Below are 25,047 nucleotides of genomic sequence, written 5' to 3' on the forward strand. Positions count from 1 at the left end.
TGGCTGTCCACTGCTGGACCACACCCCCAGCTTTCTGTCTATTTTAGTTGGAGGGTAAGCTGCCCAGGCCTCAGACTTGCAACTCTCTTTCTCCCCTTAGTCTTCCTGCTTGCTGGATTTCAAGCATAATAAAGCACTTCAACATTTTATTTCTGAAACCTCGTGTTCGCAGATTGCAGCTTTCATGTTAATCCCCATGATTAAGGTCACTTTGCCAGGAAGCTTCCGAGCCTTCCCACAACTACCAGAAATTCCTCCAAAAACACAGAGTAAGAGAAAACGAGGTTCCGTGCACACAGGCTCTGGGTCTCATCGCTGAGAATGATGAGCCACTAGGAAGTGCAGAGATGACTTTTTCTCCCCCTTAGACATAACTCCGCCTTTTGTGCCTTGCACTAACTACTCATGAAGGTTTCCTTCCCTAAAATACCTGTTTGATTTTTATTTTTCTTCAATCTGTGTATTGATTGGGGGACAGTTATAGAGAGCCGATTCTCTCCTACCATTACTTAAGTTTCAGGAGGTAAACTCAAGTCACTAATCAGGCTTATGTGACAAGAGCCGCTGAGCCATCTTGCCCGCCCTGTTGTATGGTTTGCCTCAGATCTTCAAGAAGGGGGAAGAACAGGGAGAAAAGAGAGGCCTTAAACAGCAGGGTTGTGGTCAGGAAAAGGCCCCAAACCAGCTCTTTCTCTTCAGCCCCCAAGCCCATAAGCTGCCATTACTTCATCCCCCTGGGTCTAAGAAACAAAAGCAAAACAGCCACCATCTGGACTGGGGGAGCTGTCACCCCAACGGCCAGTTACCCAGCCTCTATTCTAATACAACATGAACGTGTGAGCTGATCACGCCTCCCATGCCAGACTCGGGAAGAGAAGCCTCCCATTCACTGCCTTAGGAAACACAGGAGACTTTTTGTGGTGGTTGTTTCTTGAGACAGGGTTTCCCTGTGTAGCCTTGGCTGTCCTGAACTCAGTTTGTAGACCAGGTAGTCCTCACACTCACAGAGATCCTCCTGCCTCTGCCTCCCTGAGTGCTGGGATCACAGGTGTGTGCCACCGCACCCAGCTGAGACTTTTTTTTATTATTATTACAAAAATTCTGGTAACATCTACTATTTTCCCACAGATGAGGGAAACTATCCATCACCATTTATAGCCCTGAGCTCTCGGAGCTGCCAGGTCATAGTTTGAGAAGGGGCTGATCACATTCCAGAAACATGGTCCAGGTAAGAGGAACAGGATTGGGCATGGAAGGCTGGGGCTGGACTGGACCATCCACCGCTGCCCCAGGTAGAAAAGTTAGCGTGGTGACCAGAGCACCCAAGCTCCCCATTTCTGCCCATGACTGATCCTCTGCACTGAGGGTCACCCTGGCCTACCTTACTCATCTCTTTATGGAAGTTTTCCTCCAGACCAGCGATGCTCTGGAACGTATTGACGTAGAAACCGACACGGCTGCGGGAGGGGAGGAGGTGAGATGGTGAAAACCACATGTGACTGCATGCTGCGTCCTCAGAGACACAGAGCCTCGAGGCGGGGAGGTGGACACGGGGCCAGGCTGGCTGCCAGGAATGTGGGCCCCTCCTGACTTCACCTGTTCCACAAGGACGGTAGCTCCTCCTGCAGGTCCACGTTCATCTCCTCGAACACCTTCTGGGCTTTGATGAGCTCCTCCTCTGCCTGGGATGGAGAGGCGGTGGGGTGTGTTAGACTCTGTCTGGCACTGACCCAGACCTACCCCCAGAGCCGGCACCCTCTCCAGCCTGGACGTAGGCCCCAGGGCCTGGGCAGGATAGAGGTTAGACTGCATGTGGATGGCTACCCACAACCTCCCACTGGAGCCCTAGGGACTCCTACAGCTAGACCTAAGAGGACACTCTAGGAATGGGAGAGCTGAGCTACCGTTACAAAGGGAGGATATGAAGAGAAGGCCAATAAGAAGGCTGGAGGCAAGGGCTGGGAGATGGTTCAGAGGGTAAAGAGGCTGCAGAATAAGAAGGAGGAGCTGAGTTTGATCCCAGGCACCCACATGAAAAGCCAGATGTGGTAGAGCACACTTGAAACCCCAGTTCCGGGGAGGTGGCCACGAGAAGATCCCTAGAGCTCACTGGCGAGCCGGCTGAACTGAACCAGGTCCCAATGTGAGAATGGTCCCAATGTGTCTCAGGCCCCAGTGAGAGAAATCCTGTCTCAAAATATGAATGCCCTTGACTTCTCAGGGGCAATACTGGAGCTTGTCCCCTAACCCAGACACACACAGAAATACACAGAGGGGGCAGGAGTCGAAAGCAAACAACCTAGAGAATGGAGCACAGAGGCAGAGCACAAACGCAGTGGAGCCCTGCCTTCTTCCACATCAACCCCCTGGAGCCAAGCGTGAGCCCCGAGATTCAACTAGCGGACTACTGCTTTCTCCGACCCCAACTAATGGTTCCTGCCTCTTCCTTGGGGTGAGAGCCTGCTTGGCTTTGGTACCTAGCTTCTCATTCCTTCGCTGGGGAAGTTTTCCCCACAAATCCTTCTACTACAACCCATCTCAACCAGAGACCAGTGGCACTGACTCAGCACCTCTAAGAGCAAAGGTGGAGAGGACTGGAGAGGACTGGAGAGGACGGAGCTGGGCTGAGGTGCCCAGGGCTCACCCTACATCACTTACTTACTCTGCAGAGTGCTCACGCCTACCAAGAGGGGGCACTAGACCCCAGTGCCAGGCAGAGCTCTGGGTCACACAGACAAGGGTGAGGGGAGTGACCCGGATTCAGGTCTGACTCACATCCCCGGCTCGATGGACAGCAGGCCGCAGCCTCACATTCTAAAGCTGGTGTTGGGCCCACAGCTGGCCAGGACACCACTAAGACCAAAGTACACTTCCCCCCACCAGGCCCAGCTGACCCCTCCGCCTAGCTTAAGGCACACCAGGACCCGCCCACTAAGCACCCAGGCCCAGGGTACCCCAAGCTGGAGCCTTGGCTTCTGACTACCCTGCCCTCCAGGTAACACATGGGCTCCTGAGCAGACTTTTTAGAATCTAATTCGAAAAACAGAAAGCAAAACAAACAAACTAAAACCGAAACTCTTTAAAGGTGAAGCTGGTAAGATGGCTGGGGAAGGTCAGTGCTTACCATGCATGTGGAGGGACTTGAGTTTGACTCCTAAAACCCACTCTAAATTTGGGGTCAGGAAGCAGAGAGACAGCTTAGTAGCTGGGTTAAAGGGTGCTTCCTGCCCATCCAGAGGACCCAAATTCAGTTTTAGCTCCCACACCAGGAAGGTCACAACTCCCTTTAAATTCCAGTTTCAGGTGATCTGACTCCCTCTTCTAGCCTCTGAGGGGAACCCCCACCCCCAAAGATGGCAGACACAGATAGACAGACAGATGGATGTGCACACACACACACAGACACACACGGCACACACCCCCAAAGATGACAGACAGACAAACACTCACATACTTAAAGGCAAATTTGGATGGCGTAAACATAAGTGATTCCTTTCAGAAAGGTCAGATCGGAGCCTCTCAGCAGAGGTCCGGTGTCCTAGCAACAGTGCACAGAACAAGGGCAGGCGCACTTTAAATTCCCCATAGTAAGGGCCTGAGTCCTTTGATATGTGCCTCATATCCTGGCCTTCTAGGAAGCACTCAGAAGGCAGCTATGCTCGCTATACCACAAATACCACACCTCAGAATGTAGAAAGCACTCCAGAGCAAAAGGCAGGCGAGCACTATGGGTAATGCAGGAGGCCTTCCAGCCCCCATCCTTCCCCCTCTCCATTCTAAAGTCAATGAGCTGACTAGAATCCGGACCTGTCTGGCAGGCAAGCCCAAGAGGCTGGAGCAAGTCTGGAGAGCTCCCAGGGTCAGCCAGGGCAATAGGAAGCCAGTCAGTCCTGCAAGCACAGCGGGAACAGGGTACACTGTCTCTTCAAAGTCAAATCTACCCATAGGGTGGATTAGGGTCTCAAGTTCAAACTCACAGTCACCTAGCTACCTAGCTGTCCACAGGTGACAAGGGCAATTACAGTTGCTCTAGTTTTCCAGCTAGGCATTAGGAGCAGAGGAGAGAGAGAGAGATCCATGTGAAAGGTAAAACAAGCCAACATCTGAAAAGGTGACCCCGTGCTTCAGCCTCCCCTGCTGGCCTCCCAATCAGGATCCCCCAACCCACATTCAACTCAAGAGCCCTAGGGCATCCAGCAGACCCTACCCCAAGCCCTACAACCTCCCCCAGGGGCCTCTCCAACTCAAAGTACTCCATGTTGGTCAGGGAGCAGCGTCAACATAAACCCGGCTTGGGTTCTATGCCCTCAGCCCCACACATTTCCCCAAAGTCCGCCTGCTCCACCTCCCAAGGCCTACTGGGTGTTTTCCAGACCTGTAAGTCTATACCTACTAAGCTCTGAATAACCAATCACCTTGATCCTAACCTCAGAGCCTCCAAGGTTAGCTACAAGGTTCGGCCTTCGAGAAGCTAGGCAGTGGGTCAGGTCAGAAATTAGGCATCTAGCCATGTCAGGTTGGCGCTCCTCCCTCCCCGATACTGTACATTTGATACCATGAGGTTGGAGATGACGGGATTGGGAGGTGGCTCCAGAAAAATGGGGCACTGTCCAGGAGAAATCCGACCTCTTCCTGGGTCATGTCTCAGCTACCTGCCTCATCCCCCACTGTAAGGTTTCCTTAGTCTTGGCGAGGCTGGAAGAATAAAGAAAGATGTAGCCCACCTCTCTTGGTCCACCTGCCTCACTTTCAGCAGACCTCAGCCAAACTTAGCCAGTTCCAGGTGCAGGACACCAAGAGGGCTATAGATCTACTGGCAGGGTGGTGGTATGACCAGGGTTCAGCAGAAAGTCCCTTCAAACCTTTGCCCTCTGTGTAACCTCCAAAGAATGACCCTTCTGGACCCAGGTCTCCCGGATGGGTCTCAGCATCCCAGGCTGAAGATAGAGGCCTCCTAGAGTCTCCTCCAGCGGCCAGGTCATGAGTCCTCTGTAGCAAGGATTCCCTACTTGGAGCCCAGACCAAGGGCCAGGTTAACCTCCCCAGGCCTTGAGTTAGGAGCCGCACTCGGCTGCAGACAGCGCTGGGATTCCTGGGACTAAGAGTGCCTGTGGGGTAAGATACGTCTCCTCGGAATAACTTTGGATCTTTCAAACAGCTTGAGGAACACGGCAGGAGTCCCAGAGAGGGCTCCTAGAGAAAGGTAAAGGCAGTTCCTGGTTGGAGCGCTACAGGATGCCAGCCATCTGAAAAGAGCACAGACCCGGGTTGGGTGCCCAAGTCAGCCACAACTCCTAGGCCCCAATCTGCTAGGAACCTGGTCAGGTGTCTCCTCTAAAACAGTCTCGAAAGCCCCACCCACCGCACCCACAGGCCACAGGCCTCCAGCTCAGACTTCAGCCCTACCTGGCTCGAAACCCCAGAAAGAAGATAAGCCCTCCCGTATCCCGGGGAAGCTTTGTGGGGGCTGGGCAGACAGACACCCAAGAGTGGACAACAGACCAGAAGGCGCCAGCACGTGCAAGGTTAGAAGCCAGTATCACCTGATTTCGGAGCAGGTTAGTTTGCGCTACAAGATGAGCCTGTAGTTTGCCTTGGCACCACTGGGGGGCGGCCTTCTCAAGCAGCGAGACAGGCTGGGGGCAGGGGCGGGAGGGAAGGAGAGGTCAAGGCGAAGGAGAATGGACAGACGGGAGGGAGGTGGGAGAAGAAGAAAAAAACAACAGAGACATAAATAATTAAACAGCAGGCCCACCATCCCACGCAGGGACCGTCAGGCCAGCCCCCATCTAGAGGCCAGCCTGCAGCGGGTATAGCGTCTCACCCCCCCCCCGCCAACCCCCAGGGCTGAGAGAATCAGGGGAGTCCCACCCAAGTGGCGTGGGGAGGGCGTTTGAACTGCAACTGCAAAACGGCAATGAGAGGAGTGGGCAGCGTCGAGGGGGTTCAGCACACGGGGCTCTGCCACCTGCCCGCCTGCCCACCCGCCCACCACAGGACTGTGTGGCCAGCCCTGTGACCAGCCCACAGGCCTGTTCCAGCAAGGCAGGGTCACATCGGATCCCGTGACAGAATTCCACTCGGTGCACTGAGCAAGTTAGTGCCACGCCAGGGAAACCCAAGCTGGGTCTATTCTGGTTCTGGAAAACTGCCTCAGAGCAGGGCAAAGGGGCAGAAAGAGGCCAGCAACAGCCCTACCCGCCTACCCAGGCACCCACAGGGTCTGCTACTGGATGGCCCTGGTCTTAGCACCATCCCTACTCACAGCTGGGACCCTTGAACTAACCTCTGATTCCCTGCCTGCCCCTGCCCCTGCCCCTGCCCCTGCCCCTGCCCCTGCCCCTGCCCCTGCCCCTGCCCCTGCCCCGGAACTTACCTTGGCAATTTTGGCTTCATCCTTCTTTTTGGCGGTCTGAAGGGACTCATAGTGGTGCCGGGCGCTGTCATAGTCCACCAGCTTCCGCCCCCGCTTGGCAATGCGTGACTAAGAAGCAGGAGACAGGAGGGTTCAATGGGGCCTAATGCCGAGATGCCCAGGCTGGTCCCAGAGAAAGGAGGCAAGGTAAGCACAGCAGCCCTGAAGCTGCATATCTGGGGCCAGACCCCAGTCTGGCAACAGAGCCTTCTGGAGGCAGGAGGTTGATGCCGCAGGCCGCCCTGTCCTCTCTGTGTCACCCACTTTCCCGGTGACAGGAAGTCATCTGCCAGTACCCTCTAGCCAGTATCATGGGAGTCAAACCTCTTCCTCAGCCAGGCTCCGGGATCTTTAGAGCTACTTCTCAGGCGCCAGATCTCCTGAACCACTATATATCTGCACGGGCGCACATCAGGGAGACATCCCTCCTAGGTGCTTCAGACTCCTGAGGCCCGAGGGACACAGCACCCGGGGACCCAGCAGCGCTGATAGAGACCTTAGCGTACAGGGCTCCAGGCACATGCTCAGTTCCAGCAGAAGCCTCCAGGTTTCCGTACATTCGGTAACATAAACACATCCACACGGTCAACAGGCAACACTCGCCCTACCAAACACACAGCATAGATACCGGGACCTGCGGTCCACAGATGCTTGGGTCTTCCACACACAGCCTCACACCTGAGGCCCCGCCTGAGGCGATGTAAGTGTTAACAATTACTGGAAAGGAGATGCTCTGGGCTGCTACACCGCCTGCAAGCTGTGCGGGAGCTCCGGCCATGCAGCTTTGGAAGTCGCCACTCATTCTAGGCTAAGCACGACCCCAAGAAACTCAGCCAGGCTTGGGCAAAGTCGTTTCTTTGGTGGATCTTCAGTGCCCTGTATCTCCTACAGGAGATACAGCCAGCTAGTGACTGGTCACAGAGGAGCCAGTCCTGAAGAGACAAACTGCCAGGCTAAGCAGACAGCTGACACAGGGCCGTCGCCTTCCACCTGAGCCAGCCTGAGGCTTCTCCCAGACTCCCGTGGAAGCGAGACCATGGGCCAAGGGGTCTCTTACCTTTATGTCAGGGAACTGGCCCAGGTAGGTGTCCATGGTCAGCAAAGCCTGATCCACCAGCTTCTGGTGGTAGTCCATCCACAGCAGGTCATTGTTCTGAGACGCAGGAACAAGAGTGTTTTGGAGAATTAAGCCACACAGTCCCCAGAATTCATCCCGGAGCCCATGGCCTCAGAGCTCTGTGCACTCTCAGGGCCTTGCTCTCCTGAGGTCGCAGTGCCCCTGGGATGTCAGCAAGGTTCAAGTACAGTAAAGACTGGCAGGGTCGTCAGGGGAGACTGTGACTCATGAGCACTAGCACACAGGCACGGCCGTAGTGCACTTTCTCAAATGCCAGTGTGGCGAGCACCAAAAGCACAGCCTGCAGAAGGAAGGCAACTTGACCAAGGCTGCATTGTGTGTGAGCGCCAGAGAATCAGGATAGCTTGCGTCAGAAGGTGAGACATTGCGGGGACAGAAGCAGAGGCCAAAAAGGACCCTGGCGGGGGGGGGGAGGGGAGAACTGAGGCCACCCTCCCATGCTCACCTCTGCAATCTTGTTAGCTTCATCCCTGCCAGGCCACTCAGGCTCATACACCTCCTGGAGACACTCACTCAGCTTCTTGGAGGCTTCATGCATGGCTGTGCGGTAGGGAGAAGATCCATGGGCTCCACTTGTCATCCCCCATGCAACCATCACCACCACAGATGTGGTCCAGCTGCCCCATAGCTCTGCCTGCCTCAGCTCTGCAGCCCCAACTTGCAGACAGATGTACCCTACCTTTAACAGACGCCAGGTAGGTGCGGAGATCCTTCTGCAGTCGGGTGCCCTCTGTCTGCCAGAAAAGCCAAGAACTAGGTCAGGGCCTGGGGACACTGGTCACCAACTCTCTCCTTCCCATCACCCATCTCATGGCAAGCCAGGCTTCCTTCTTGCCCATAGCAACCAACCATGTTCTCCCTATGAGATGAACCCCAGAGGAGAGCAGCTGTGGCCCCTGAGCTGTTGTTACTGTCATTGTACTCCCACAGTCCTCTTGTCAGCCACCACTTAGTGGTGTAAGGAAGGCGAGAGGAGGAGAACCCCGCACAGCGGATGCCAGCTGAGGCGCTGCTGAATACCATACACACAGAGTATGCGAACGAAGCGGTCCCAGTCTGGGATGACAGTGAACGAGGGACGAAAGAGCACAGAAACACGGACAGGCAGGTCCAAGGACCATCAGGCACCTGAGATAGCACCTGGGAACAGAGACTCCCACAGTACCAGAGGACAGCAAGCTCCAATGAGCCTTCACAGGGACAATGGTGCCTGTGGACAGGGGGTGGCAGACGCCAAGGAGAAGAAAAGCCCAAAATGGAACGGTAGCAGCATGCGGAAGTATAGAGATGCTGCCCAGTACTCTCAGGCCCTCCAGCCCGGGCGAGAGAGACAGTAGAAAAGGCTGTAGAGAAGGAGTCAGCTTCCCGAGCTAGGAGAGTAGCAGCGATCCTGAGGCTGCAGAGCCAGCAGCACAGGGGGTAGAACCATGGGCCAGAACCAAGTCCCTATGATACAGAAATGGGCCAGCAACACTAAGACCAAGGTACCAGGAGGGTTACCACAGGCTACCCAGAGTGCTAAGTGGAAGGTTCCAGAAGCCACGTAAGGAGGGAAAGAACACACAAGTTTGGGGGCCATGAAGTAGACAAGTCACTTTACTCCCTGAGCCTGGCATACAGAACAAATAACAACCCTGCCTGGCACACCACAAGTGCTGGGACAATTCAGATGACACACCAGGCCCCAGAGCCGTGAAGTCAGGCCTCAAGGGGTAGGCTTTACACTGGGCAGGGGCCATGCAGCTGAGGCTGGCTGTGTCTCAGGAAGGAACCATCTTGGCCCCTTCCACTCTGGCCATGACATAGCCACAGGAGATCTAGAGAGTGCAGCACTCTGGCCTAAAGATGATTTCTGCGCATACTGGTCCAGGAAGGGCATTCAGGGACTGGCCACCTTCCTGGCTCACCCCAGCACCCTCCAACCTCTATTCCCCTGCCGCCAGCAGGCCCTTCCTCGTCTGCTGGGACCTGCAATTCTCCCCTGGTGCCCACAGCCCTGGGTACCATCTTCTCAGCCTCACCACTTGACAAGGATGCTTTGAGGTCAGCAACAGGCTTAACATCATACAAAACCAAGGAGATTCAGGGAGCACCTCCCACCGGAAGGAGGCTCAGGCTAGGTGGGTAACCCATAACATGGCTCCCAAGAAGCTCCTGAAATGGACAGATCTAGAAGGTCCCTTGCCAAGGTTATATAAACAGTAACAACTGCCGGGGAGAGGACACTCTCCAGCCAGCCCCGCTGCGTCTGCACGCCAGGAAACTCTAGGGGCTGCAGCTCTGGTGAGTCATCACCCACGCTGGGTGGGCTTCTTAGTACACAGCTGCCTCTGAGTCACCCACGCTTGCTCCAGTAAACTCGCTGGTTCACTACACTCGCCTTGGGTGGAATCCTTTTATTGTTTTGTACTCTGTACCCTGTTTCACAGCTGAGGACACCAGCAGTGGCAGTTTAAAAAAAAAAAAACACGTCAAATGCCAGATTATAACCAGAGAGGGTGAAAGGAACAGAACTCTTTCAGTCCCCCTACAGGACAGCTGCACTTTGAGAAACATTGGAGATTTATCCTGGAACCGTCAGGCACCCACAACCACAGATGCACAAGCACAGAATGACACGGATGGCGTATGAAATGACAGAGACTATGCACAGGGCCCATACGTGTCCTCCTGTGTGCCGGACGCCATCTCTGCATTATTCATAATGCAAATGACATATAAGCAGCACTTTTGTTTGTGCAATCTTGTTATTCTTTCTAGAAACACCTTCACTCCACAGTTCATCAAATCCACAGATCATCGTTGGACAGACCAGGCGGGCTGACCACCTGGCATGTAGCCCTGGTCAGATGTAAGTTCAAGGCTCTCTGAGAGCAAATTAAATGGGGAAACAAAAGCCTGACCTACAAGTGTTTCGAGATGGGATGCAGAGCTTGTAGCACTGGACAGGAAGAGTCCCAGCACTCCAGAGCACCCCGACTTTAACACCTTAAGTGCTTCTATGTTTAGAGATGAGGATTAAAGTGTGCTAGGGAAGTAATGCTATTCTGTTTACCTGACGCCATAGAACCTTCCAGGCCCAGCACCCCTCATCCCAGTCACACATTTAGTCCACTTCCTGTGTCTTCTAATTCATGCTCTGACACTGTACCCAAATAAGAGGTTTCCCCTTGGGTGGGCTACACTGAGGCTGTACCAAGGCTCCCAGACACTGAGCTGTGAGCAGATAAGTACCACTCAGCTGAGCAAGGAGCTGCCCCGAACTGGCTCTCTCAGCATCTAAACAGGATGGCTGGGCAGCAATTCTCCAGAAGTTCCTGGGTCCCAATCACAATGCCTTTAGAGGCCAGCTGGGGAAGAATATTCTGGGCCATTGCTCATCTGGGCCCATGAGTGTTAGAAAGGGCCTGACACAGAGCCAGGGGAGGCTGAGCCAAGCCAGCCTCCACACACCCACGCTGGGCCTTCCTCTGTTCAGTCCCACCCTAAGCCTGCAGACTCAAGCTCCCATCTCCCAGTAGTTTTAGGGAACCTTTGACTTCAGCCCCAAGTCTTGCTACTAGGCATTCAGTGACAGGGACAGGACTTTAAACAGACCCAAGAGCAGGGCTTGTGCACCTTAGTGAGTCTAGACCAGCCCTACAAGTAAGAGCTCAGCCAGCCCAGAAACTCATGATGGCTTCAGGAGGGCCTGAATCAGATATGCAGTGCTGGGAGCTGAAAGCAACAGGTAGTCTCCTGAGGATCCATGTTAGGACATAAGTGAAACTATTTTGTATAACTTGGAATAAAGTAATGCTTGCAAGATGTGTTAAGGAGCCAACCACAAACAGCTCTGATCCGGGCCAAGCCTAAGGCAGCTCCTACATGTAAATGAACCAGCCTTAAGCTGGGAGCCCAGATGGCCCACTGGAACAATAGGAAAAATCGGAACTTTAGAGGTGGTCCCAGAATTGCACTGCTGTGCTCCCACGATGCCATCTCAAGCCTATGCAAAGATCCCCATTGGCAACGGGACCTTGAGATTGTCCACCATGTGACTCCGGCTCCAGTGACCATCGAGTCTCCTGCACCTTTGCTGTACCTGTCAGCGCTGACCATCACTCTCAAAGACCATCCAGAACTTCCAACGCTACCCTCCTCCCAGCATGCCACAGCTGAAAGACCCGGCAGCATGGGTCAAGCGTGCTCCCAAATCATCCTCCCTGGAGAGGACTCCCCAGGAGAGGCCGGCACTTCCTGTCCAGCAATTCACCACTTGGTGAGGTGTCTGTTTACATGAGGCTACCGTAATCTTTGTATATCGAGGGATCATAAGGGATGTTTGTGTGAATAAACCAAGCGTATTTGGAAGGCAAACCTGAATCTTCATTGCCAAGTGCCTCACAGCCTACCGGCTCTGCTCATTGCAGTCGTTCAGGACAGGGCAGAAGTCAAGGGCGCTACCTGGGACTGGCAACAACAGGACCCAAAGAAAGCCATCCGGATGGGTCATCAAGAGTACCAGCAGGCAACCTTTGCCTCCTCCAGGGAACACAAGAAGGAATAGGCAATCCACCACCCTGAACACTGAACACCCTGTCAGCCCTGTAGTAACCTGGAGTTGAGCTCGTTATACTGAGCTCCAGCCAGAGCCACAGAGAAAGTGGGGCTCTGGCTTCCCACACCCCAGCTCTGATCACAGTTCTCTAGGCTAGCAGAGGACCAAGCACTCTACAGCTCCTGGATTCTCTCCCTCAAGAACCTTTCCAATCCACACCTCACCCACACCCCCTTGCCAAGTCATACCACACATGCCCGTACGCACGCACACGCATGCACAAACTTACCAGGATATTCCAGACCTGTGTAACCTCCCAGTGAGGGCCACTTAGATGCAAAGGACACCTTAAATTACCCCTGACCCTAAACAGTCAGGCAGAACACCAGCCCTGGGGCAGCCTGAGCCCCAGTCCAGGGGAACCTCCATGGCTTCCTTTAGTCCTGGTCTCTGGGCCTAGCCTCTGCCCAAGGATTACTGAAGGAGGGCTTTCCCAGGGCCAGACCCAGCAAGGGTGACTCTGAAGAGGCTGTAGGGTAAAGCATCGAAGATTAGCATCCGGCAGAAGCCAACTCGCTTAGGCTGACCTGTAACAACGTGTGCGCAGAGAAAATGCACTATGTATGACCGACCCCATTCTGCCGAGCAAAAGTGTCATGGGAATGCTAACCCTTCCCAGCTCTCTTGCCCACATCCTCACTCAGCAGAGTTCCACACTTCTATCATTGTACATGTGCTGATGGTTCCAGAAGGTGTCCTCTGGGCCCAAACCCACGCCTATAAACACTGTGGGACCAATCAGGACTGCCACTCTGTTGGGCCAGGCCACAGGGACCTCGGCTCCTGTCTGCTTTCCTTGGCCCCCCCCTGCCAGCCCAGCCTGCTTTAAAGTGACCTGGGCAGCCCCACCCCAAGCTCACAACATCCAGCTCGCCTCACGGCTGGGTGAACTTAGACAAAGGTAAGGGCTCAGAGTCCAAATTTCAATCTCCAAGCTCCCTAAACTAGCCACGTGGCCTTAACTGCGCTGTACCCCTGGGCTTCATCTGACGACGAAGAAAATACCAGGATCTGGGGGAGGGTTCAGTTGGGGGAATGCTCGCCTAGCATGCACAAAGCCCTGGGTTCGATCCGAAGCACTACAAACTGTGTGGTAGAGTAAACCTGAGCGGCTGACAAGGCTATACATGGCCACAGTAAGTTCAGAGGTAATGATGGTCTGCAAAGCAGCTCAAAGCTGCCCACAGCCTGAGGGAAACAGCTAAGGAGGGGACATGCCCCGCCTTACAAGACAGAGAACCAGAAGCCAGGCTTCCGACCTCTCGTTCCAGACTACATTTTGCAGATGAAGAAACTAAGGTGACAGACGACCCCTATGAGGGGACATACGCACCTCCCATTACTGGCCTAAGGGAAAGGTAGTCATGGTGGCTCCCACTCCTGCCCTCAGGAACCTCCTGCGTTAGCTATCTCTGGCAGGCCATGGCAACTTGTCCTCAAGTACTCTCCTCACATGCTTTCCCATTCTCCCCCTGCTTCTCCCCAGCCCTCTCCCACCATGCTCCAGTTCTCGCCCAGCATGCTATCACTCATTCCCAGATCCCTGGCCCTTTCCCTGGCCAGCTGCAGAGGCTCTGCTGGGCACCTTCAGTGATATCCAAGGCATGTTATAGACTAGGAGTACCATGAGGCTAGAGTCTCGCCACCTGGGCCTACACCACCCCATTTCCAGCAGAGCCCTAACCTCACCTCCCCCATTCTTGTAGCCTCGGATTCTCATGGGTCTGTCCTGAAGAAGCCATAGGCATGGCCAGCTCAGCCTTCCTCCTGCTACCTTTTGCCTTTCCCCATCCTCCAGCCAGTGGATGGTGAACTCCATCTCCATTTGGGATGCTCAGGATTTTCCCTTGGGTAGGGAAGCCCTCCCCTGTATCTAACTGTTGCCTCCATGCTGTCTATGTAATTAAGCCTGGGGTATGTCCTAGTACAGATGCCCTGGGAGTGGTTCCAGGCCTCAGAACCAGACAAGTACTATCTGAATCTACTTCCAAAGTTGGATGGCCCTAGGTAATTGACCCTATCTCTCTGAGCCTCTCGGCTTGATCTATGAAAGGGGAGCACTGGTACAGCTGCTCTCCAGGGCTGTCTGGAGATACCCATAAGCCACCTGTAAAGGATTAGTTGGAGCCTGCCACACAGCTGGGCACCCATCATGCCTAGATGATGTCTAAGTCACATCCGGCCTGCTTGGCCCCACATTAAATGCTACAGTAGCCCCTCTCCCAGCAAGAAGTTACTCTAGCGCCCACTGGCCTTGACATGTGAGCTTTTCCAGGGTCTGGCCACAGTCGCCTGCTCTCTTTCAGCCTTCCCCCTCCCTGTCTCTCACTGTAAGTCTTTCCAAGAACCTGGCCTCTTCTCTCTAATGGTCTCAGCCAGGACCAGGGCATCTGCCTCCAGGAAGTCCTCCACAACCTCACCAACTCACAACATTCTCCCATCTGGGCGTTCCTACTCCACAATACGTTACTCACCATCTCCAACCTGACAACCGCCCTTCCACCTCCATAAATACTCACCAGCTGCTTATTGAAATTCTGGACGCACTGTTCAAACTGCTCATCCTTAGTCTCATCCGCCTTGCCCAGTTTCTGCAGGACCTGCCAGCACAGCGAAAAGGGAGACCATCAGTTTGAGAAGCGCAGCTGCTGGAACAAGGGTACTCATTCATGAAAGGTTGGGGTGCAGACATGAGGACTGCCACTGTGCAGTGGTCAGAATGTATGCCCACACTTCCTTTGTGGGAAAGTTTGTCCTCACCAGGCAGCGTGGCTGGGTAAGACTCAATGGAAGGTCACCCAGCCAAGAGGCTTTTTCTTCATGGGTGGATAATGGACGTCATTATCAAGGGAGTAGTAGGTCGGTTATCACGAGTGGTTCAGTTGTGTGGGGTTCCTCAATATCCACATGTGACTGGATACCAGATTCCATGGGTGTTGGCTCCTTGCGTAGTAGTCCACAGTGGTGCTCACATCCTCCCTTGTACATATTAATTTGGATAAGCATCTCTTCAACTCTCCGCCAAAGGCCCTTGTGCTAAAGTCTTGGTCACAAGACTTGGTGTCATTGGAATACGGTAGAACCACAAAGTGGGACTTAGTGGGACAGAGTTTAGTCATTGAGGACATGCCTTTGAGGAGCTTACTGGGACCCCATCCCCTTCTCTTTCTCTCTTTTGCTTGCTATCCGCAACAAGATGAGAAAATTTTAAACCATTTAGGGAGACCTAAATATGACATACCAGCTCGCATTCATCCCAAAAGAAATGAGTCAAACCAACTGAGGATTTTAACTTCTAAATTTCTAATGTATGCACCAAACAGACCTAGCCCCTTCTCTTCTGGTTTTGTTTGTTTGTTTGTTTGTTTGTTTGCTTGCTTGCTTGCTTGCCTTTTTCTCAAACTGGCAAACAATTGCTTCAAACAACATATTCTGATCAGACTGTTTCCCTCCCACAACTCCTCCCAGAATCTCCCATCTTCCAACCCACCCAATTTCACACTTTCCCTCTTTCAAAAACAAAGAGAAGACAATAAGTATACACACATACAAATCAGTAATCTAAATATACAAGCAAAGACCAATAAGACCAAAAAAAAAATGTCCAAACAAAGTAATATGGAACAAAAAGTATACAAAAAGGCTATTGACTTTGCTTTCTGTTGTCCATCTACTCCTGGGGATGGGGTCTACCCTGAAGTGTGGTTAATATTCCTGGTGAGATTCCATTGAAGAAAACTTGATTCTTCCTTTGGAAGTAAGCACCAATTGCAGACAGCTTCTTGCTGGGAATGGGAGCCCTTTCTACTTCACCCTCTCAACACTGAGACCCCTTCTTGTTTAAACCTGTGCAAGTCCTTTGCATGGTGCCACAGTATCTAAGGGTTCCTGTGTGCATCAGTTTTGTGGCGTCTGAAGAATACTGTTTTGGTGGAGTCACTCACCACCTCTGGCTCTTGCGATCTTTCTCTTCCCCATAGATTCCCAAGCCCTGACGGTGGAGTTTGAAAAAGACATCCCATTTAGGACTGAGCACTCCAGATTGTCCAGTTCTCTGCACATGGTCCAGTTGTTAGTTCTCAGCTCTGATGAGGGCCGGGCAAAGCAACTGATTTATGACTATTGCAGAATGTCATTAGGAGTCATTTTATTGCTACATTCCTAGAATAGTAGGGTTGGTTTTCCCCTAGGCCCCGTGGTTCATCCAGTCTCAGATTTGTGGTCACCTGAGCTGTGTCAGGCATGGGCTCCAGGTCACTGAATGCAGCTACAATCTAATCAGAGAGTGGTGGTTTACTCCTGCACTGTTCTCGCCACTACTGCACCATCATCCATCACAGGCGGTCACCACTGTAGGTCCCATGACTGATACCTTCCTCCCCTGGGAGTGCACAGAATTCTTTCCAGTGCCGTGAATACTAGTCAGTAAAGGTAAAGGCTCTTGTTAGGCACCACCTCAGCTTCTCTGTGTTCAACTAGATATGTAAGTGCTGTCATCAGAAATAGGGCCTGACAGTCAGCTTCCAACCATCATGAATAATCTTCTTCATGTGTTCTTAGATTCAGTTTACAAGTATTTTGTTGAGAATTTTTCCATCTATGTTCATAAGAGAAATTTGTTAGTAGTTTTTTTTTTTTCTTTATTGGATCTTTGGTTTAGATAAGAAGATAATTGTGATCTCATAAAAAGAATTAGGCAATGTTCCTTCTGTTTCTATTTTGTAAAATAATTTAAGGAGTCCCTTCTTTGAAGATCTGATAGAATTCTATGCTGAGCCATTCTTGCCCTGGGCTTTTCTTGGTTCAGAAAATTTTTAATTACATCTTCTCTTTCACTAGGGGTTATGAAGTCTGTTTAAATTGCTTATATGATGAATTATGGGTCATATATATCAAGAAATGTATCCGTTTCATTTAGGTTTGGGGTACAGATTTTTAAAGTATGTCCTTATGATTCTCTGGGTGTCTTTGGTGTCTCTTGTTATGTTCCCTTTTCATCTCTAATTTTGTTAATTTGGATCTTCTCTCCCTCCATCTTTTAGTTAATTTGGCTAAGGGTTTATCAATCTTACTGATTTTCTCAAAGAACCAACTCTTCATTTCATCATTCATTTCTTTATATTGATGTTATTTGTTTGTATTTTATTGATTTCAGTCCTGAGTTTAATTCTTTCTTGTCATCTACTCCTTTTTGGGTATAAGTTCTTCTTTGCGTTCTAGATCTTTCAGGTGTACTATCACGTTGTTAATATCGGATCTCTCCATTGTTTTTATATAGGCACTTCTTGCTTGCCTCTTAGAACTGCTTTCACTGTGTCTTATAGGTTTGGGTATGTCGCATTTTTGTTTTCATTCAATTCTAAAAAGTTTTTTAATTTCCTACGTAAATTCTGCTTGAGTCATTTTTTCATTTTTCCATAAGCCTCTTTGTAAGCTTTCTATTGTTTCTATTGTTATTGATACTCAGGTTTAATCACATAGGATGCAGGGTATTATCTCAATCTTTTTATATCTGTTGAGACTTGCTTTGTGCCCAAGTATGTGGTCAATTTTGGACAGAGTTCAAAAAATTAAAAGAAGAAAGAGAAGGGAAAAATGTTTTGTTGTTCTGTTTGGCTGGTTTTTGTTTTGTTTTTTGTTTGTTTGTGTTTTTGTTTTGGTGCTTGGGTGAAATGTTCTGTAAATATCTGTTAGGTCCACTTGGTTTATAATGTCTGTTAGCTCCAGGATTTCTCTGTTTAGTTTTTGTCTGGATGACCTGTCTATTGGCAAGGGGAGGGTACTAAAGTCAGTCACTATCATTGTGTGAGGGCCAATATTTGATTTTAGCTGTAGCAGTGTTTCTTTTTATGAATTTGCATGCCCTTGTATTTGATGTATAAATGTTTAGGATGGCAAAATCTTCTTGGTGGATTTTACCCTGAGATGGTGGTGAGGTATATTTCTTGGATGCAGCCGAAAGATGGATCTCGCTTTCTAATCCAATCCATTAGTCTGTGTCTTATTGGGGGAATTTAGATGGTAACTCTCAATATTAATTGAGTACACTAATTGAGCAAACACAATGAACAGTGTTTACTGATTCTGTTATCTTGTTGTTATGGTGTGGGTTTTTCCCCCTTTTTAATTGATTGCTCTGGTACTTCTTATTCCTTGTGTCTTCTTGGGTATAGTCAGCCTCTTCAGACTGAGGTTTCCCTTTAGTGCCGTCAGTAGGGCTGGATTGGTAGATAGAAATTGTTTTAATATATTTCACCATGGGATGTTTTTCTTTCTCCGTTAATTATGATGTCTGGCTGGGTATAGTAGTCTGGGCCAGCATCTGTGGTCTCTCAGACTTTATAGAACATCTGGCCTGGCCCTTCTCCACTGAGAAGCCAGGTGTTATTCCAATGGGTCTTCCTTTATATGTTAGTTTGTCATTTTTACTTGCAGCTTTTTATATCTTCTCTGTGTTCTGTATATTTAGTGTTTTAATTATTATGAGTTGTAAGAATTTTTTTTTGGTCCTTTCTATTTGGTGTTCTATATGCTTCTTAAATCTTGATAAGCACCTTCATCTTTAGGTTGGGGAAATTTTCTTCTATGATCTGTTGAAAACATTTTCTGTGCCTTTGACCTGAGTTTCTTCTCCTTCCTCTATCCCTATTATTCTTAGATTTGATCTTTCCATAGTGTCCCAGAGTTCCTGGAGGTTTCGTGCCTGGAGTTTTTGACATTTAACATTTTCTTTGACTGAGGTGTCCATTTCTTCAATGCCTAAGGTCCTCTTTTCCATTCTCTTGGTAAGGCTTACCTCTGAGGTTTGTGTTTGACATTCTAAATTTTTCATTTCCTGTTTTGTTTCCGTTTTGGTTTTCTTTAGTGACTCTATTTCTACTTTCATTTCTTGAACTGTTTTTAATACTTCATTCAACTACTTCTCTGTGTTCTCCTGTTCTTCATTAAGGGATTTATTCATTGCCTCTTTAATATCCTTGAACATATTTATAACTACTTTTCTGAAGTCCTTGTCTTGTGTCTGAACTATACTGCATTTCTCAAGGCCTACTGTAATAGAGTTATTGAGTTCTGGTGAAGGCATATTGTCTTGGCTATTCATGCTTGTGTCTTTTCACCGGTATCTAAGCATCTGGCTGTTTCTAGGTGTTGACGTCCAGTCTTATCTTTGTTGGGTGGGTGTTTTGCTCTTCAGTTTCTGTTGCCCTCTCTGGATCTGAGGCAAATGTGGGGGCTGTGGAGACCTTGGTAGAGAATGCTTTGCCGGGTCCGTGGGTGGCAGAAGGAATGGGGGTGGGCTAGGAGGGAAGACTAAGAGGGGCTGTGGAAAAGACCTAGAGAGCTTCGGTCCACACCAAGAGGTGGAGTCCCCAGGAAGTAGAGCCGTGGTGAGAGGAGGGGCTCCTGCAAGAAGGCTACAGAAGAACAAAGAATAAGTCTGGAGAGGCAGGGATGAGACGGGGATTCTAGGTCTGTAGCAACAGATGGCATTCCCAGTGCACAGAGTGGGGGTGGGAGGAGAGGCTCCAGCAAGCAGGCTGCTACAGGAAAGCAGAGTCAAGTCTGACTCTGTCAGAGTAAGTCTGGACAGAACACAAAGGAAGGACAGAAGGATGGTGGAAAGTCCCTATCCAGGTGCTCAGTACCTGAGGCCACTGTGGGCTCAGGGTAGCATTTCGGGGTATCAGTGACTGACACAAAGGAATGTAAGTGTGCTAGAAGGGAAGGCTGAGAGGGTCTAGGGGGAAAAAGCTAACCAAGAGGCAGAAGGCCCAGCAAATGGAGCTAGGGCAGAGTAGGGGCTCTTGCAAGCAGGCTGCCATGGGGCAGAGACTCACTCTTCCTCTTTTTTGGGGCGATTGTCTAAAGTATTTGTTGCAGTAATAGTCCCCTGACTAAAATACTTTTCTTGCTTCTTCCTTCTTTTATGTGGGTGCTGAGGAACTGAACTCACGTCCTCAGGGTTACCCAGCATGCACTTCACCAAGTCAGCCATCGCCCCAACCCCAAAACATTTTTCTTATAACCTGCTCTGCCTGTTTTATATCAGCAAGGAATAGTCAATGTGAGACTGAAGCACTCCAACCCAAAGTTCTACCAACGGCCAAGACGGGGAGTCCCAGACAGGCTGTCATGACATCACCCAAAAGAAAGCTTCAGAGACAGCGTAAGAGACTGAACGCCCTACTGATCTCACTGTACTGCCGGGAGCCCCTCCCACTCAAAGTGGGCCAAGCAGGAAAAGGGACAAACAGGGTGTCCTCGTATACCCAGACGGCGCTGCTGCCTCCACCAAGGCTTATGACACTGCAGGGAAGACCCAGAGTGGGACAGAACACACCGCAGACCACAGAGGGTAGCAAGGGCTGCTGAGCCTGGCTGCAGTCCCTTTCAATCAGCTTCCTACTTGAGACTATTAGAGGTGACACGGGCATAGCTGCTCTGTTTCTTTCTCCATAGCCAGCAGGCAACACTGGACCCAACCATACCGTCCCTTGCAGTCACACACACGCGCACACACACACACACACACACAAAACAGTTCACTCCCAACTGGAAGCCTCCAAGGTAGCCTGCCTCTAATGACTGCTGGCCTTCCTCATCAGTGTTGGGAAAATGAGGTGTAGGGTAAAATTCCTATATTGGGTAGGCAAAATTCCTATATAAAAATTCCTATATTGGGTAGGCAAGGGCAGAGAAGTAGACCCAAGGCTAAGACAGAAGCTAGGTCAAAGGGCTAAAAGGAAGCCTTGACCAGAAGGCCTGCCCAAAAGGCCTCTCCAGTCTCTCCCTGGGCCCTGCTCTTTCTAACCCTACAGCTGTCCAGGGAGGAAACAGTCAGACAGACAGACAGTCCAGTGATCATGGGGCCCAGTAACATCCGCCTAACACCAGTATGTTCTGATAAACACCTCCTTTTGATGACCCTGAGCTGGGCCACACAACCTGGAAAGTACGCTTGGCCTACTCAGGGCCTCAGCTTCCCCATCCCACTAGCCCCCATGGATCTATGCTTTCATCTGCTCCTTTTCCAGCACTCTGTACCCTAGGAGTTACAGTAAGCCCAGCCCCTGACAGACATTTCTTGTCAAGATGTACTCAAAACCAACAGATAAACCAAGGACTAAAATCTCTCACCTATGGGAGTCAAGTAAATCTTTCTTTAAAAAAAAAAAAAAAAGATTGTCTCCTATTTGTTATAGTAACAGCAAACTGACTAAAATACTTTCTTTCACATTTACTCCATCTATGTTATGTCCTGCATCTCTGCTAAAATTACATAGGTGACTCAGATGTCGGAGCAAGAGGTTGGGGCAGTCAGGAAAGGAAAGGCTTGAGGGAGGAGGTTGCTCAGGCAGAGAAGAGGAAAGGGATCAGTCATATTGCAGGGGCCTGGGATATGGCTCCAGGCCACTAAAGGTCACTGGATGGGAAGGAAGGTAAGAATGACAGAGGTAGAGAATAACTTTGTAAACTTTTGCCTCTGCAGTGGTAAGTAATAATGACAGACACTAAGGTGTGGCCAAGAGGCAAGGAAGTGGTCCCCTTCAGGTCCCATGTCACCCAAGTACCCCACTGCAGAAAGACCTGAGCCAATGAGAGCTTTTGGCTCTTGGCTGTAGAGTATGGCTATGAACACAGCCTAACACAAAATGGCAGACATTACCTTTTTTTTTCTTTCTTTTTTTTTTTTTTTTTTTTTTTTTTTTGTAATCTGTCTGCATGGTTGGTTCTTGCACATAAGCTCTGAAGAGATTCACAGCAGGAGGAGAGACAAACTCACAGCAGATTCCTATCTATCCCATCCACACTGGGCATCCCACCATACCCTGCCCACTGAGGCAAGCCTTCCTGACCAGCTAGCGCCAAATCCGCTCCCTAACATGAATGTTGCTCAGCCATGATAGGAGCTGTCCCTGTTCTGAAGTAAGGAGACAAGGTACTCTCTTTAGGTCTACCACTGCTTTCACTAATACACACACACACACACACACACACACACACACACACACACGCTCCTCTACCCACCGATAGTCTCCTGAGCTGAGCTCACAGACAGAGCACAGGGGAAGCAGGAGACCAAGGCTGAGAAGGAGGTTCCAGAAGCCTAAGACTGACATAGGAGAGGCCGGAGAAGTGGCTCAGAGGGTAAGCTGCTTGCCCTGAAAGCCGTAAGGACACGACTTTACACCATGTAAAGGCAAGCTTCCCCCACAAGCTTCCAGGAACGTTCCTCTCTCCATCTCCCATCTAACCGTAGACGGCTGGCATCCCAGACATGGGCTTTCCATGGCTTCCGGCGAACCGAGCTCAGGTCATCACGGTTGAGTGGTGGGCACTTGGCCACCGAAAAGAAAGCCCCACCCTTCTTTTCTCTCATGAGCTGTCTATCTCTATCACTACGTGTTCCTGGTTCAACTCTCTGTTGTACGGCACGCCTGCAAATCCCAGTGGGTGTCATCTAGATTTGAATTCACACACGTAACAAAAGGAAGCCCCAGACCTTCAGTGTCACTTTCAGCGTCACGCACTCACCCTGCATGTCTCGCTTCATCAGGAACAAAGAGGAGCTTTCATGTGGGACAAAGGGTAAGGCTCAGACTGGCCACACCTCCGTGTGCCTGTGCTTGCCAGCACAGGAGGTCACTAAACAGGCCCACGGCCGGCAGTCCAGGAAGCCTTATCAGCACCACTCAAAGTCACCTCCTATCACAGTTTCCTCTCCTCACATCCTCAGCCTTTGGCCAGATGTGAGTGCAGCTGAAGTGTCTGTCAACGGCTGCCTGAATGGCTCAGTGCAAGGCTCCAGGCCTCCTTCCGCAAACATCCATCTGCATAGGCCCTCTGTGGTGGCAAAATGAGATGGCCTGCTTTCCCTGGGAGGGCTGGGGTGAGGGGCTGAGCCTAGGGCAGTGCCTCTGGGAAGGGACGAAGTCTCTCTAAACCCTCCAATGCCCAACATGGCCTTCCTCATAGCCTAGAGAAAGAACAGAGGCTCTGGGCTCAGCATTCTTCTTGACTACATGAGACACCCCAGCAAACCCTCCAATAGTTCTACAACAACCCCCACCACACACATGTGTGCCCGCGCGCGCACACACACACACACACACACCACAGAGTCTGAATGGTTGGGGATAGGCATGAATAACCACTCTCAGAACCCAGAACTCCTGGCCAAATCCAGGAGCGCGGGAGAAAGAAATCAAGGGAAGCAGGGAAACTGTAGGAACCAGAGGCTGAGCTCCATCCACCACTCACCCCGTTTTGCCAGCACCCTAACACACTGGCATGCCTACACACAGCCATGAGAGCGTGTGCCCACACACCTCCCTTCCAGGACCCACCACTCCATTGCTGAGACCCTCAAAAAGTCACCAGATCTTCACCTTCCTCATCATCTCCTCCTGTCGAGTCTGAGCTGTCACCTCAGCAAGAAGCTGTCTCCGAGTGAGCGTCACCCCCCCAGTAGGGCGTCTCCACCACCCTCCCCACTGAACTTCTTCCCAGCACAGGCTGTGGTTGGGGACCAAACAGACAGGATGTACACTCTAACGCTCTCACAAACTCACACTGGGGCTGACAGGAAGGCAGGCAAAATAGGCCCTGTGAGAAACCAGGCAGGTTTTCCCCTGTGGGAGGCAAAATGAGGAAGGGACCCCAGAATCAGGCCAAGAGTTTGTCCATCTGCCCAGGTATTCCTGCATTTTAGACTGATTCTCTGACACTCTAGGGTATTCTCCTGTCCCTCCTCACTCCTGTATCCCTCTAGCATGCACAAACATGCAAACGTGTGTATGTGCACACACACACACACACTCACACACACACACGCAGCTGGAATCAGCCAAGCTAGGAGCTTTGGTTCAGAGCATAGCCTCTTTCCCCTGACCTTCCCCCTGACCCAAACTTAAAGGGCCTCCCAGGTCGGCAGAGGCAGAGTGGCCAACTGTAAGCCTTATAGGGAAATTACGGGAGATATGAAAAGATAAACCAGTGGTGTGGGAGTGGCCAGAGGCGGGTACCCAGGCAGAAAAGGGTTGCAAGATCCTCCCCTCCCACCTCCCCGCTTCTGTCCCAGATGGCTCTCTCACGCCAGGCGCACAGACTGGAGTAGCAACGGCAAAGGTGAACCCCCAGTTCTCTACTACAGGCACCCACAGCCTCCAAAGCCCCTCCCAGCCTACCTCTCCCACCCACGCTGGCCCGGCTCGGCCCCGAAGGCCTGTGTCAGCTAGGACCCTGGAGTGACCCGGGATGGCTCTCCTAAGGGCCAGGAGAAGGTGTGAGCAGCCACCACAGGCCCCTTTCAAACTCTCATCTTGAGAGGACAGGTCTTATAGACCTTGTAGAAAGCTGAACAGATAGATACCGTGACACTCCCACACACCCACACTCCTCCATACTCATGAGCCGGCTCCTGCCACTGCCACATTTACCTTTTTTCTCGTAGTTTTTTTTTTTTTTTTTTTTTTTGGGGGGGAAGGTTGCTTTTGTTTCTTTTAAGTGTCTTTTTTGTTTCTTTTTGTGTCTCATGTAGCCCAGGTTAGCCTCAAACTCACTATACAACCAAGGATAACTTTGAACTTCCGATCCTCCTATGCGCTCTGCCTCCCATGGGCTAGGATTAGAGATGTGGCTACCACGATCAGTTTTATAAGGTCAGACAGATGCATGAGGACTCAAATCCAGATCCACAGCACCCACACAGAAAAGTAAGGCGTGGGAGGACACGTCTCTGATTCCAGCCCAGGGAGGAAGAGATAGATGGATGCCTGGAATAGCCGGAATAGCAGAATCAGTAGCCCCAGGTTCAGCGAGTGACCCTGACTCACAAAATAAGGTGGAAAGGAACTGAGAAAAACATTGATGTTGGCCTACACACATGTGCAT

General features: G+C 50.9%; 1 protein-coding gene across 13 annotated transcripts in view; it reads right to left on the reverse strand.

The window, feature by feature from the left end:
- Bin1 (bridging integrator 1) overlaps nucleotides 1-25,047 on the reverse strand; it is a 57,420-nt gene that overhangs the window by 13,971 nt on the left and 18,402 nt on the right. For 6 of the 13 annotated variants that reach the window (XM_021662753.2, XM_021662752.2, XM_060377505.1 and 3 more), the window contains exons 2-9: nucleotides 14,673-14,753; nucleotides 8,233-8,287; nucleotides 7,999-8,093; nucleotides 7,473-7,568; nucleotides 6,377-6,484; nucleotides 5,544-5,636; nucleotides 1,597-1,682; nucleotides 1,382-1,457 (exon numbers count right to left, since the gene is read on the reverse strand). In XM_021662753.2, the coding sequence (XP_021518428.1) occupies nucleotides 1,382-1,457; nucleotides 1,597-1,682; nucleotides 5,544-5,636; nucleotides 6,377-6,484; nucleotides 7,473-7,568; nucleotides 7,999-8,093; nucleotides 8,233-8,287; nucleotides 14,673-14,753 (690 nt within the window). Of the gene's footprint in view, nucleotides 1-1,381; nucleotides 1,458-1,596; nucleotides 1,683-5,543; nucleotides 5,637-6,376; nucleotides 6,485-7,472; nucleotides 7,569-7,998; nucleotides 8,094-8,232; nucleotides 8,288-14,672; nucleotides 14,754-23,543; nucleotides 23,605-25,047 lie in introns of those variants that run through there. The other 7 variants (XM_021662756.2, XM_021662754.2, XM_060377506.1 and 4 more) reach the window with 3 other exon arrangements.

This window comes from Meriones unguiculatus, chromosome 2, assembly GCF_030254825.1.
Source record: "Meriones unguiculatus strain TT.TT164.6M chromosome 2, Bangor_MerUng_6.1, whole genome shotgun sequence".
Lineage (NCBI taxonomy): Eukaryota > Metazoa > Chordata > Mammalia > Rodentia > Muridae > Meriones > Meriones unguiculatus.